The sequence below is a fragment of the Schistocerca gregaria genome, chromosome 2 (genome assembly GCF_023897955.1).
Source record: "Schistocerca gregaria isolate iqSchGreg1 chromosome 2, iqSchGreg1.2, whole genome shotgun sequence".
Classification (NCBI taxonomy): domain Eukaryota; kingdom Metazoa; phylum Arthropoda; class Insecta; order Orthoptera; family Acrididae; genus Schistocerca; species Schistocerca gregaria.
In genome coordinates, this window is record NC_064921.1 from 654,197,874 (window position 1) to 654,213,789 (window position 15,916).

The following is a 15,916-nucleotide window of genomic DNA, read 5'->3' on the forward strand; positions in this document are numbered from 1 at the left end:
TTACTCAAGATCTTCAGTTTAGGGAGATGGAGATGCCACGTGCATTCTCCCTTAACACGCAGATTCGGCATACTATTCCTATTTTCTTAAGTCTTTTCCTCCAACTTTTTTTCTCTCTTTTATAAGAAGAAATTGTGGTTTGGAAAGCTAGCTTTCTCCTATCTTTCTGTGCTTCCATCTACTACTACTTGCTGTACACATCTCTTACCAGTTAAATCTATGTTGTGTATTCAAATGAGTAATCTTCACTGATTTATTTACCTATTAGAGAATGGTTAGTAAATGATAATATATATAAATTTAAGTCATTTCTAAACAGGTCCTGTAAAATTAATGGCAAATCTCATACAATAATAAAGGGATTGGATGTTACAAAAGCTTAAGATTAGGCAGAATGGCAATGCTTAGTATATGTTAATCCAGGAAATGGAGCTTCAAACAGAGTAACCCCTTCAGAGCTCCAGAAGATCTTCAGGATGACTTTACCGGCTGAGGGTGAGGCTTTCAACTTTCTCTTTGGAAGAGAGGTAGCGTGGTGCCACACCATGTAATGCCATTTTCATCTGTGAGGCAACAAGGAACTCAGCAGTCACAAACCTTTGAGCACCCAAACTGGTGGACTACATTTTCTGCATTACCAACAGAGATATGCAGTTGTGCTGTGAGGCGTTTGATTGTGATGTGTCAGTCACCTTGAATGAGAGTGTCTGCATTTTCAAACTTTGTAGGAATCACAGCTATGTGCGAACGGCCGGCACGTAGGAGATACTACAGGTCAGAGCTCTGCTTGAAATGCACCTTCATTACAGATGCTATTTTGGAGGCTGCATATAGCGCCGCCACCTATCAGAACTTCATGAAAATGTAGAGGCATAAGCAGGAATATTCCACAGTGTCCCACAACAAATTCCACGTTTTTTCAATGGGAACTGCCTGAGAAAAAAGTTTGTTGCATTACTTATTGAATACTGCTTGTAGTACTCATTTTCTTGGAAAATACCATTGTAATTGGGTGTATTTTATCACTACTGTAATAATAGGTAAACAGTGTCTATAAAGTATAACTGAGGATGCTGTAGCTTTTTTTCAAAGTAGCAGCTTTCTTTGCAATTTACTTGATTATATTTAGTTGTCATAAGCATGAGTAGCTCTAAATGGTTTAGTAATGGTTTGCTGTTAATAGAGTATACAGATTAAGTTTCTATGATTTCCTTGTCTCATGTTAATGTATACCTTGACTTGTTCCACATCCCTGAAGGCTCTCCTGAACACAATGAATGGATTAGTCTGAAAAGCTTCCAAGTGTGATGACCGAGACCGCTTAAAGAAAAATATGTTTTATTCAGAGTAACGTTAATTTCCATGCAATATAATAGAGCTACAGAAAATCTGGATACTTTATTGTCTTCATATTGATGAGACAAATTTAACAACTCTCACAGTGTGTGTCAATTATTAATGGAGATATAGTGCAAATTATTTTCAGAGCCTATAAAAACAATAATTACTCATAAATACAAATAGGTAGATCGGCATACAATGTCTCAAATAACAGACAATGCCTACAACTATGATTGGCTAAGATTCCAAGTCAATACCGCTTTTGATTTTAGTGCTAGAACAGTAATTATGTCAAATGAGCACATGATTATATTACATTTACACTGATTATAATGACAACATATTATAAGTGGTCCACTCACATTAACGTGACCACTGCTTATGTTCAGTGTCAGTGTACAATAATCACTCTCATACAGCATGTGGCAGCATTAGCAGTTGAGTGTATACAAAGCATGTCAGGTGGGTAGCGGTGCAGGGGGGAGAGATGCTGAAAATGGTGCATTATGCAGAAATTGAGCTATTTATCTGACATCCTAAAGGGCATGGTAATTGGCTTCCTGGCTAAGTATGGAAGCATTTTTGAAACGTTTAAGTTACTAAACTGTTCACAAGCTGCTGTGGTTAAGGTATACCATGCATGGAAAAATAACGCTGTCCAAAACCAGCGCCGAGGCAACTATGGTGGACCACAGGTAGTAGATGATGGGTGAACGAAGGTTGTAGAGATCTGTGTGGCCAAATAGCTCTACAACTTTTGAGCAACTGACTGTATGTGGACCAAGAGGCCTATTAACAGTGTCTTCTCAGCAACCATTCAGTGAATGTTGCTGCATATGGGCCTCCGCAGCAGGCACCTGTTTCATGCACTCATGCTGACTGCTGTTCATCGACAACAAAGGCTGAAATTTGCTTGCCAGTACTGCAACTGGATGTTCACTGATTGGCAACAGGTGGCCTTTTCAGGTGCCTCACGTCTTATGTTGCATTGGGCAGATGGCTGTTGGTGGTACGGTCCTGCAACAATTGTCAGAAGGATCCCAAGCTGGAGGAGGGAGCATTGTGGGCTGGAGAATGTTTTCATAGCAGTCCATGGATGATCTCATCATTCTGGAAGGCACAATGGATAAACACAAGTTTAGAGACCTTGTCCGACCCTGCATGCAGCTTTTTTTTCCTTTGTCATGATGTTACCTACCAACAGAACAGTGCAACATGTCTCTCAATTCACAGTGTAGGTGTATGGTGCGAAGAATGCCAGGACAAGTTTACAGTGCTCCTTTTTCCACCAAACTCCATACATTTAAACCCAATTGAGAATCTGTGTGACCACCTCAGGCATTTGCGCCATGGATCTTCAGCTGAGAAATCTAGCACAGCTGACGACAGTGCTGGAGCTGGCATGGCTCCACATATCTATCAGTACCTTCCAGAATCTGAGTAACACTCTTCCTGCATGTGTGACAGTGTCCACTCTGTAAAAGGTGATTCTTCAAGCTTTTGACAAGTGATCACATTAATATGACTGGAAAATGCAAACCCACATATTTCTGTATCACATGCATGTAGAATACTTGATGTTAACTTATATTTAGTGAAAAATGCAGTTTAATTAAAACAGCAATAATATAAGTGAATAACCATTTAGGATTGATTTGGGTAATAAATTTAATAACAACATCGCCATAAAAGGCAACTGCAAACACTTGTATCTTACTCATATAAATATATTTTTATGTTTGTATGTGTTTTCTTTGTGTAAACTATCTCATGTGTAAATGCCATTCACGATTTTTATTGTTAACAAGGACTACAGGAGGCAAACAAGCATATGTGTTGCCTAAGAATGACTGGAATTAAATCCACATTTTTTGGTATATATAATGTATATTTATTGTTTGCTAATTTTGAATGATGGACAATTTTTGTAATTTGCTAAGTGGTTGGACTACTTAGTTATTTAAGAAACTCCACACAAGTACTGGGGTCTTGTCATTCACATGACACACGGCACCTACATATGTTTGATTCTGAGGGTACTATGTCTTGGAAGAGGCCTGGGGACACTGGAAGGTTTCAGATAGATTATAAAACGGTAAGACAGAAATTGAAAACCAGGTTTTAAATTGTAAGACACTTCCAAGAGCAGATATGGACTGTGACCACAATCTATTGGTTATGAACTGTAGACTAAAACTGAAGAAAATGCAAAAAGGTGGGAATTTAAGGAGATGGGACCTGGATAAACTGAAAGAACCAGAGGTTGTAGAGAGTTTCAGAGGGAGCATTAGGGAACAATTGACAAGAATGGGGGAAAGAAATAAGTAGAAGAAGAATGGGTAGCTTTGAGAGATGAAATAGTGAAGGCAGCAGAGGATAAAGTAAGTAAAAAAAATGAGGGCTAGCAGAAATCCTTGGGTAACCGAAGAGATATTTAATTTTATTGATAAAAGGAGAATAATAAAAATGCAATAAATGAAGCAGCCAAAAAGAAACACAAAAGTCTCAAAAATGAGATTGATAGGAAGGATAAAATGGCTAAGCGGGAATGGCTAGAGGACAAATGTAAGGATGTAGAGGCATATATCACTAGGGATAAGATAGATACTGCCTACAGGAAAATTAAAGAGACCTTTGGAGAAAAGACAACTGTTGGTGTGAATATCAAGATCTCAGGTGGAAAACCAGTTTCAAGCAAAGAAGGGTAGTCAGAAAGGTGGGAAGGAGTATATAGATGGTTTATGCAAGAGCGATGTAGTTGAGGGCAATATTATGGAGATGGAAGAGGACGTAGATGAAGATGAAATGGGAGATATGATTTTGCGCGAGGATTTGACAGAGCACTGAGAGACTGAAGTCGAAACAAGACCCCGGGAGTAGACAACATTCCATTATAACTAGTAATAGCCTTGGAACAGCCATCCATGACAAAACTCTACCATCTTGCGAGCAAGGTGTATGAGACAGTCAAAATACCCTCCAACTTCAAGAAGAAGATAATAATTCCAGTCCCAAAGAAAGCAGGTGCTGACAGGTGTGAAAATTACCGAACTATCAGTTTCACAAGTCACAGGTGAAAAATACTAACATGAATTCTTTACAGACCAATGGAAAAACTGAAAGAAGCCAACCTCGGGGAAGATCAGTTTGGATTCCGTAGAAATGTTGGAACACATGAGGCAATACTGACCCTATGACTTCCCTTAGAAGATAGATTAAGGAAAGGCAAACCTACATTTCTAGCATTTGTAGACTTAAAGAAAGCTTTGGACAATGTTGACTGGAATACTCTCTTTCAAATTCTGAAGGTGACGGGTAAAAAACAGGGAGCGAAAGGCTATTCACAATTTGTACAGAAACCATATAGCAGTTATAAGAGTCAAGGGGCATGAAAGGGAAGCAGTGGCTGGGAAGGGAGTGAGACAGGTTTGTAGCCTATCCCCGATGTCATTCAATCTATATATTGAGCAAGCAGTAAAGGTTACAAAAGAAAAATTTGGAGTAGGAATTAAAATCCCTGGAGAAGGAGCAAAAACTTTGAGGTTTGCCGATTACATTATAATTCTGTCAGAGACAATAAAGGACCTGAAAGAGCAGCTGAATGGAATGGACAGTGTCTTAAAAGGTAGATAATAAGATGAACATCAACAAAAACAAAACGAGGATAATGGAATGTAGTAGAATTAGATCAGGTAATGCTGAGGGAATTAGGTTAGGAAATGAGACGCTTAAAGTGGTAGATCAGTTTTGCTATTTGGGGAGCAAAATAACTGGTGATGGCGAAGTAGAAAGGATATAAAATGTAGACTGACAGTGGCGAGGAAAGTGTTCCTGAAGAAGAGAAATTTGTTAACATTGAGTATAGATTTAAGTGTCAGGAAGTCTTTCCTGAAAGTATTTGTGTGAAGTGTAGCCATGTATGGAAGTGAAACATGGACAATTAATAGTTTAGACAGGAGGAGAATAGAAACTTTCAAACTGAGGTGCTACAGAAGAATGCTGAAGATCAGATGGGTAGATCACATAATTAATGAGGAGGTACTGAATATAATCGGGGAGAAGAGAAATTTGTGGCACAACTTGACTAGAAGAAGGGGTCGGTTGGTAGTACATGTTCTGAGGCATCAAGGGATCACCAATTTAGTATTGGAGGGCAGTGTGGAGAGTAAAAATCATAGAGAGAGACCAAGAGATGAATACACTAAGCAGACTCAGAAAGATGTAGGTTCTTGGAGATGAAGAAGCTTGCACAGAATAGTGTAGCATGGAGTGCTGCATCAAACCAGTCTCTGACCTGAAGACTACAACAACAAAAACAACAACAATGTCTTGATTTTGTGATGGTAACTGGTGTGGTCATGGTAACCTGTGGCTGGACTTAAGAAATTCACAATAGTTCAGTGTTAGGTTAGGTGTCAGTCAGGACTCTGTTGTGGAGATTTCTCTTAGCTAGTGAACCACTTGAAGCTGTTGAGACTTGTACTTTTGGACAGTGTGATGTCATTGTCAGACTAATAATTATTTCAAATAAGTGGTTGTGTTTACTGTATTACTACAACTCTGCTAAGGCTCATACAACAGTAATGACTACATAACAAAATAATGCAGTGCTATATTTAACACTGTTGTATTATTATAGTATTTTAATAGACTTACAGTATTAATTAAGGAAATACATTATTTGGGAAAGCCCTCATTAACTGCGAGAATTATTGAATGTTAAGATAAAAAAGAGTTGAGTTAATCAATTTTACATTTAATTTGTTGCAAACAACCATTTCTTTACCATCTGAAGTTACAGATAATGCTGGTCTGTATTTCTATTGATTTCCATAGTGACATGAAATAGTTACGCGTAATCTCATCTCAGACATTAATGACGACCCATTGCTTTCACAGGATGGTGCATCAGGACCTTATCAACTGACAGGGCTCACATATCTATTGTGTGCACTTGCAGTACTACTACTTTTCTGTGCTGCAATCTTTTCTGATTATATCTTTCCTTAGACTTTGTCTCTCTGACAGATTCCATGTTGGCAACATACCTTGCTTGTATAACATCAAGTATGACTTTTCCCACTCTGTTTTGTTATTTTATACCACCTACTTTGGTTAACTTATGTTTGGTTTCCACATCTGGATTTGAACTCCAACTTAAAAAAAAATTACAGAAATGTGGATCATGCAGGGAAAGGTATCCAGTACCCAGTGTGGTTGTCAGGCACCAATACGCTTGTAACCCCTTGACTAAGCAGGAAATGCATTGTTTACACCTGAGCTGTTTCCCACACCCCAACAGATCAAGTCCACTGGGGGCAAAGCCAGATGGCTGAATGGCAACCATCGGGAGAGCCCCCATTTAGTATAGTCAGATGTCTGGCACCCTAAAAGGACCTAAACTAATAGCTGTATGTGTGAGGCTCTGGCAGTCTCTTCAGACAGACCAGAATTCTTCAGTGTGGATTGTTATGTCCCTAGCAACTTTCCCTCCATGGCCACACCATGGTAGGAAAGCAAAACAAAGTGGTTTGCAGAAACTTCCTCTCCTGAGTTCCTGGTCTGCACCTGGACAGACAGAAAGCCTCATCTCTCTGCTAAGTCAATAATAATCTTTGTGGAAAATACTAAAAATGTATTTGGAGAAATCTCTTTCCTTAATAAAAACAAAGTGGTTCCATTTCAATTACAGTGGCGAATCCTGCCCAGCCCTAGGCTTTACTGTCTTATAAAAAATTCAATGATGTAACTGTTTCTGTAGTACCCCATAATAGTCTAAAAGTGGTACATGGTATCATTTCTCACCAGAACTTAACACTACTGTTGAACTATGTGAACCTTGGAGAGGCATGGGATCCATTTTGAATATAGTGTACATCGGGGCCTTCCTGGAACAAGTTTGACAGTGGGGTATTCATCCTTGCATTTGAGTAGAATTTGCTTCTAGAGAAAGTGAACATCATGGTTTGTTGCTGTGATGTGCAATCATATTTTACCCACCCTCGATGCAGTGCTTTAAATGCCAATGGATCTAGTGCATTTCTTCCCAGTGTAACAACGCAGTTTGTGGAGACTGTAGTCAGCAACATCACAAAAACTCACCTTGTGCATGTCCACCTTCCTGAGTCAATAGCAGAAATTGCCATCCTCCCCAATGGAAAAAATCTGATTATTTGTAACCTGTCTTGGTGATATCAGTCTTTCGTATTACTGTAACCAGATTGTCAGCAGTACCCTGGAATAATTACTCTTTTGACGTCAACCTCTGGTAGGCATGCATGTGACTTAGGCCATGGGACCAATTGGTCTTCACCCCTCGTGGTTCCTGCAGGAACCTCCACTCTGTTTACTCAACTGGAGAAGCTGCATCCTCAACTGATGTGCAATGGTGACAGGGAGCCATGGATTGTTGGTGCCAGGTGCTTGTTGCCCCCACACCATCAGACTCTGAACCAGAGTTCACAGATGCTCTTTAAATCCCACCAGTAACAGACAACAATCTTGGGGTGTGATCTGTCATCCTGGCCACTTCACATCTACCCTGGACACTATTAACATGATTCAGTGGATCTGCAATGGAAACTAATGTCACTTGCCATAGCCACAATAAATAGTTTCCTCCTGTTCTGGGATCTATGTTACTGTCAAAGAAACACATTTCACTGTTACCTATTTTCCAAATATCAAAAGGTTTCTGTGCACAATAAACACTAATAAGTGAAGGTGATAAAGTAATAAATGCTACACATTGTTTAACAATGTGAATGGCCATGTTTCAAGTACTGCAGAGAAGTTATAAAAAAATCCCAAAAATAAATACAACATATGTAAATAATTGTACATTAAGTACATTGATGTTATTACCAACCACAGAGAATGAAATCAGTAGAACTGTACAAAAAAAAAAAAAAAAAAAAAAAGGAAAGAAAAGAAAAGAAATGGTGTCTTGGGAGTTAGTAGACGTAGATGAAGTACCAATGTGTGAACTAAAACAGTGCATAGAGAGTGTACAAGTTCCCTTACAGACATATTAGATAAATTGTACACATCAGGGAAATGTCCAGAGTATTTCAAATAGGCAAGAGTTTTACCTCCACCCTAAAAAGGTAATGCAGAAGACAGAGAAAATTACCAGTCCACAACTACTGCCACCATTCTTAAATATAATAGAATCCATTATGAATGACAGGTTAATGAGTTACTCGAATAAACATGATCTTTTAAATGAATCACAGTTTGGTTTTCAAAGTTGTAGACATATAGAATCAGTCGTAACAGAATTCACAAAAGTTGTGCTTGACAAAGATGAGTGTGTCATAGGCATGTTTTTAGACCTGTCTAAGGCTTTAGGTACTGTTGAACAAAAGATTCTACTCAACAAGCAAGAAGCACAAGGAATAAGAGAGGTAACTAATGACTGGTTCTGCACGTACCTAGCAGATTACTTAGAGGTAACAAGTACCTCAAATAAGTCCAAACTTTTAGTAAAATGTTAAGAACCAAAATATATTAATGTAGGAGTTTAGGACCAATAATTTTCCTTATATACATAAGTGACTTTCCCATGGGGAAAAATTTCTCTTTTCTGATGATAGCAATATTATAGTCACAGAAAAGGAAAACACCTTGCCAGAGGAAGCAGATGAAAGACTCAAGGCAGTTTACAGTAGTCAATGAGCAATAAATTTATACAGAGTGTAAAGAAAGCTAATGCCATGAATTTCAATTTAAAGAAGGAAAATCACATTGATAAATTAAATGTAAATGGCACCTCTATAAACACTGTAACAAATACAGAATTGCTAGGAATGAACAGTGATTTGCAGTAAAGTGGTGTGAACACATGAAGATATCTGCAAATAGAATTTCATTAGCATTTTATGCCTTTGGAGTCCTGTCGCCATTGTGTAACAGTGTCTTTTAGTTACATACTATTCTTATCTGTGGAATTCTTTTGTGGAGAACAAATGCACAAAATCTGAAGATTTTTCAAACTTCATGAAAACATCAGAAGAATAATAGCCAAAATAGTAGTCAACCTCATTGTAAAGATCTGTTCAAAACAATGGGGATTTTAACTACACCATTTGAGTTCATTTACCCTCTGTGCACACCAAAAATAACATCGATAATTACTACACAAACAGCTCTGTCCATGACCATGCAACTGAATTTACATTTACCAAGAAAGAATAAATCTAAAGCTCAAATAATGATAATGAGAGATTTATCATTCCACTTAACACCTTCACACTATATTTTTCCTTCTTATTTGGCAAAAGTTACTCCAAAAGCTATGCAATGTGTAATACTAACATCTTATCCTCTTTCTGTGCTCAAGATCTCGCTCATTATAGAGGGATACAGACTCAGTTTTCCAGGCTAGCAAATGGGAAGTTGCAGTACACAAAATGGTCCTGGCATCAGTTGGTAGTGGGTGAAGTGTTATGAAACAATGTGTGTATAGTGTGAGCAGTGAATAGTAAATGAATGACCAATGTAGCATTAGCCTTTTACACTGTTAAATAACTTCTCTGTAAAACCTTGTACACCAGGGATAAACTGAACGAGGTAGCACTTTTTTAAACAGAGTGGTTTCCATGTTCTCCCTAAATTATTTCAGGCAAATGGCAGGATGGTTCCTATTATAAGGCCATGGCCAATAGTCTGACCCATCCTTGTCATTCTAAACCTTAGTGTATATATATTACATTATTTTTGTTGTTCTTAATTGGAATACCAAGACATGTCCGATATTCTTGTAAAAGTGATCCAAAGGTGAATAAAACTATTACTACTTCCCCTCCTCCTCCTCCTCCTCCTCCTCTGCCTCCTCCTGCTGCTGCTGCTGCTGCTGCCGCCACTGTTGTTATTTCATTGTGTCAAACCCAGATTGGCCCTGAGAGAACATTTGGAGGGGTCTGTGCATTGGTTCGCACAGATGTAGTCAGTGAGTGGGTTCCCCTCCATACCGCAAAGGAACCAATAGCAGTGCAATTATGAATAAACCCAGCAATAATCATTTGTAATATTTATTTACCTCAAGGCAGGGCATGTAAGATACCTCAAGATGACTACCTTAATCCACAAACTCTCCCCCCTTTTTCTCCTACTTAGGGATTTCAAAGCACACAACCCCCTGTGGGGAAGTACCACATCATCTTATAGGGGCCTTCTGATTGACCAGCTTCTTTTCGATCTTGATGTGTATCTCCTCAATGACATTCCTCATACTTACTTTAGTACCACTGATGGCACCTGTTCAGCTATTTACCTTATGATCTCTTCTTCCAATCATATGGCTTTGCTACGGTGGTTGCCACATAACAGTCTTTGTGATAGAGACCACTTTCTGGTGATCCTGTCACTTTATTGTCACCTCCCAAAGGACCAGTCACCACATTGGGCTCTTCAAAGAACCTACTGGCAATTCTATACTTCTGGTGTTTCCTTTGCCTCCTCTTTGTCAGAATGCTATGAAGGTGTGAGAGATTTCTCCAATGCCATCACCCACGCCATTGGAGCTGTTATTCTCCTTTCTATAGGCCCCCTTCCCCATGGGCCTGTGCCACATTGCATCAAAGACATTGCAACAGTTACTCAAGATCACTGATGGGTTCTGCTATGTCTGAAGTGACATGCTTTGCAGATCACCCTCATGTTTATGCAGCTTTGCTAAGGTATGAGCCAATCTCAGTAGTCTTTTGGGCTGCCAAATATCAACTTGTCTCTTTCATCATGGTGATATGTCTACCGATGTGTCAGTTCTTGCTGAGCATCTTGCAACACACTTTGCAACAGCATCAGCAACCTCTTCTTACCTGGCCACCTTTTGAATGCATAAAAGAAAAGTTCAAGGCATCTCCATACTCTTTATCCCCTTCTTGCCAAATTATATAATAAACCTTTCACTGTTCGGAAACTGTCGGGCCCTTGACTTGCCCCACAGTATAGTCCCAGGCCCTTATTCAATTAATAATCAGATGATGATACACAAACATACACACAAAATACAAGCTTTCGCAACCAACGGTTGCTTCTTCAGGAAAGAGGGAAAGACGAAAGATTGTGGGTTTTAAGGGAGAGGGTAAGGAGTCATTCCAATCCCAGGAGCGGAAAGACTTACCTTAAGGGGAAAAAAAAAAAGGACAGGTATACACTCGCGCACACACACACATATCCATCCGCACATACACGGCTTACCCTCTCGCTTAAAACCCACATCCTTTTGTCTTTCCCTCTCCTTCCCTCTTTCCTGAAGAAGCAACCGTTGGTTGCGAAAGCTTGTATTTTGTGTGTATGTTTGTGTTTGTGTATCTATAGACCTGCCAGCGCTTTTGTTTGGTAAGTCACATCAACTTTGGAGAATAAGTGTTGTATTACTTTAGTAGCAGATTACTCATGATATACTATGGTAAAAGAAGTAACAAAGTAGTGAACTTTGGTGGTTTACATAAGAAAAGCGGATTAAGTAGGGAAAGGGGGGGGGGGGGGCGTGTTACTTAACTTTAGAATAATAACAATGTGATATTGTGTTACTCCACCCTTTTTATCGTAATATGCTTGAATGTCCCTTGGCTCACTGTCCTCAATGTGCTGGAGATATTGCTGATAGCATCCAGTGTTTGAGGAAGGTTCTTGTGCTGACACAGCAAGTTACATGTAGTGAGCACAGTGTGCTTACATAATATCATCATGGAAGACAAAACTCGTTGCTAAAATGTTGACTGTAGAGGAGGACAATAGATTGGAGGCCCGTGCGTGGAGCAGAGCCTCAATTTACCCTTGACACCAATGAGAGGTGTCTAACATCCATCCATGATATTGGCCCAAATATGACTAACCTGCCTCCTTGCTGAGATCTTGGGACTGTGTGCATAAAACATGCATTGGTAGCTGGCCACCTCCTTGCACTTCTGTTAGGTATCAGGCTGGTTCTGCATTTTTCTGTTAAGACACCATTGTTACAGATTCCAGTCCACCTACTTTACACAGTACAGTGCTTGGGGAGAAGGCAGGTGCTATACTGTTGGTTTTAATGGAAATAGTTGCATATTGTTTGGTTCCAAAAAGGCAGCACACGGGGTTTGCTGGATTTTCTGGAGGGGTACTCATGCAGTGTAATTTTGTAGGAATAGGGCATCATGTGGTTGAGTGTAGACTTTCAGTTATTGTGCTCAAATTACTTTGCTGTGGTGTACCTCAGTTCTGTGGAAAACTTTGCACATTGACAACTGAACAATTTGAACATAGTTGAAGCTTAAAATGGACCTTTCAAGGATGTTGACAGACTGAACAATGTGCACACACTATATTGTTCCTTTCATGACTGGAAATACCGTATGCTCTGCTGAACTGTGGTGAGGATGCAGTTTTACTTTTTCCTCCAATGTGCAGATGAATGTGTGGAGCAAGCTCCTGTGGTCAAAAACACATTGAAAAAGGTGTTTCTGCCAGAAAACACACAAACTACCAAAGTCATGAGGGTGGTACAAAATTGTTTTTTAGCAGTTTATAATAATCAGTAATTCAGTGTTGATTGTCTCACTGTTTTTGTTTTGCCTTATAGTGATTCATGTAGCACCTAATACTTGGCACGTTCTGATGTGCGTGTGCACCCCCCGCCCCCACACACCAAATATTAGGTGCATTAGGAATATAGCTACAGATTCAGAAATAGTTTATTATGGGTTATAATGTTACATATTTTGTTACACTGGTTTTATTTGACCATATTACGTATGTTTTGGTACCTAATTTCTTTTCTCTATTTGTCATCCCTGTTATTACAGTGTCATCAGTACTTGAATGTTAAATGTTTAGTGATTAATTTGTGTTGTCTTTGTTGCAGATCAAGCCATTTAATCAATCTCGCATTTTTATTTGGCTACCTGTTGTTTTTTCGAAATACCATTTATTTTGGAATACCATACCCACCACCACATGCAAACCTTGTGCAGATGATTCTTACACTCAAGGTAAGATTTCTTTTCACATGTTTCAAAATTACATTTAAACAATAATTGGTTTTAATAATTGCTTATGGCTAATCATCAAAATAAAAATCCAGAGGACTTAGTAAATGAAGTTTTGATAAGGAACTCGTGTCCGGAAGTGTACTGTTTGGATATAAAATAAGTTTGCATATTGGATCACTTTCAAATCTCCCACTTCACAGTACACAAACAAGCTAAGAAGAGGATGCCGTCTTCAACTCCTGCTGTAATTATGACATCACATTATAGCCTTCGTCTGACCACAACAGCAGCTGCAAGAAATTTGTATGTTTGAAAGTAGGGGAGTTGGCTGTGATGCTACACAGTTGCACAGTGCTCTCAACTTGGAAGAGGGTGTCCTTTGTCGCATAAAAGGGAACCCAAGAGCAAGTACTTGAAGCACTGCTCTTGCCATGTGCTCCTTCGGCACACAGGTAAAAGCTCATTGTCTCCACTGTGTGCATACTGTGAAGTGGGAGATTTGCAGTAGTCCAATGCTCAGATAGACGTTACATCCAAATGGTACATTTGTGGACATGGGTTCCATATCATAACTTCTTTACTAAGTCCCCTCTACAACCCCAAGAAACATGTAATAGGAATTTTGAATCACACTGTATTAAAAGATAATGGAGAGAGAGAGAGAGAGAGAGAGAGAGAGAGAGAGAGATTGTCATATCCTTTCTTATAAAGAAATCTGCCTCTCTGATCAAATTCAACACAATTTTATTAGTAGGACAGCATATGTGAACACAATAAATTATTATATTGCCAGAAAATCATCTCCTATGCTTCCGCAACACAAAACTTCTGCTTTAAATAGTCATTCATCCATCCAATGGAAAATTCAGGATGGAATAGGCAACATTAGAAAAGGATAGATTACTACTTACCGTGTAGCGGAGATGTTGAGTCACAGGCAGGCAAATCAGAAAGGCTGTCAAACAAGTAAGCTTTTCGCCAAAAAGACCTTCATCGGCATTAGGCAATTACGTCATGTAATTCTTATGAATACCTGTTTCACCAAAAGCTTACTTGTTTGACAGCCTTTTTGATGTGCCCATCTGCAACTCAATATTTCTGCTATATGGTGAGTAGCAATCTATCGTTTTCATAATGTTGTCATTCATTCATTCATTCATCCATCCATATACACATGATGTTCTGAAAATCCTGTCATGAAGGATAAGCTTAGGAATGCAGAACAATGTAAGTTATATGAGTACTAGTCAAATGAAAATAAGATATGGAAAAAAGCAATAAACTATTTATTTTTCAGAAGTAATCACCATATTTGTTAATACATTTATCCCACTGAGAAAATACAATCAGTGCCTCCACGGAATAATATAAGTGTTTGCATCCACGCATGCAGTTCTTCATCTGAAGCAAATCGATGGTCATGAATGTCTTTTTTTCAGGGCTCCAGAAATAGGGAAATCACATGAGTAGAGATTGAGACTGTATGGAGGATGTGTAATGGCTTCCCAGCAAAACTTCAGCAACATAGTTCAAACAGCAGGCAAGCCAGCTCTGGGAAAGCCATGATGACCTTTTTCTTTAACTGTAAGGGCCTACTGTTCATTGACTTTGTGGGTCATGGCATCACAGTTCATTCACGTTGATACACAGACACTTTGCAGACATTTAAGCACACCATCAATTCCAATGTTTAGGAATGTTGACTGGTGGCAGGATAATGCAAAAGTGTGGCTGGGAAGCCCTTACACATCATACATATAATCCCAATCTCTCCCCCATGCACTTTTTTTTTTTTCTTCAATGGCCATTGATTTGCTGCAGATGAAGAGGTGCGCACCTGAGTACAACTGTGGTTCCATAGGCAGTCACAAACGTTTTCCATGAAGGAACTGATCATCTTGTCTCACAGTGGGATCAGAGCAGAAGTAGCCACTGAGGGCTACTCCTGTAAAGGAAACTACCAGAAAATAACAAAGTGCTAATCTACTCTTGCTCATAATTGTGGAAATTATTTATATATAACTTAAACTGAGAAAATAAATTGCTTTTAAGAGAAAACCACTGCTCTTCCTCTTATATACCCAACTGCTGTTTTTATCTATCACTTCACACAACATGTTTTCTGTAACATTATTAACTTCAGAGACCACTATCAGCTGCCTATATTCTGGAAAAGTTGGAAACTCATAACAATATTAACATTAGTGTAACCAGAAATTACATCCTCAAGTACAAATATTCTAATAAATTGTGGGGGTGACTAATAATACACTCTGTGCTTAATTAATAACTGAGGGTTTCCAATTTCCTGCCTGATGTCTACTGGTGATTTTTGTAGACTTTTGCTGCAGAATGTAAAACTTCATTATGAACCCTAAACAGGGATCTATAGTATCTGTGGAAGTTATGTCTACTCCTAGTTTTGTTATTATGAAATTCACAATTCACCCTAAATTCAGTCTTATTATTTACTGTAAAAATGATTAGGAAGCAAATGTACTGACACGTAAGTATGCAAATTCCAAGGTCTCAGGAGAGATTTCTTTACATAACATTCTCATTCCATGCTTCTGTGGGATAAATACCATTTCATCCCC

At 38.8% G+C, this 15,916-nt stretch overlaps 1 protein-coding gene across 3 annotated transcripts in view; it reads left to right on the forward strand.

Moving 5' to 3' along the window:
• LOC126334685 (lysophospholipid acyltransferase 7) overlaps positions 1-15,916 on the forward strand; it is a 131,215-nt gene that overhangs the window by 21,928 nt on the left and 93,371 nt on the right. For all 3 annotated transcript variants that reach the window (XM_049997164.1, XM_049997162.1, XM_049997163.1), the window contains exon 2: positions 13,193-13,319. In XM_049997164.1, coding sequence (XP_049853121.1) covers positions 13,193-13,319 — 127 coding nt within the window. The remainder of the gene's footprint in view (positions 1-13,192; positions 13,320-15,916) is intronic.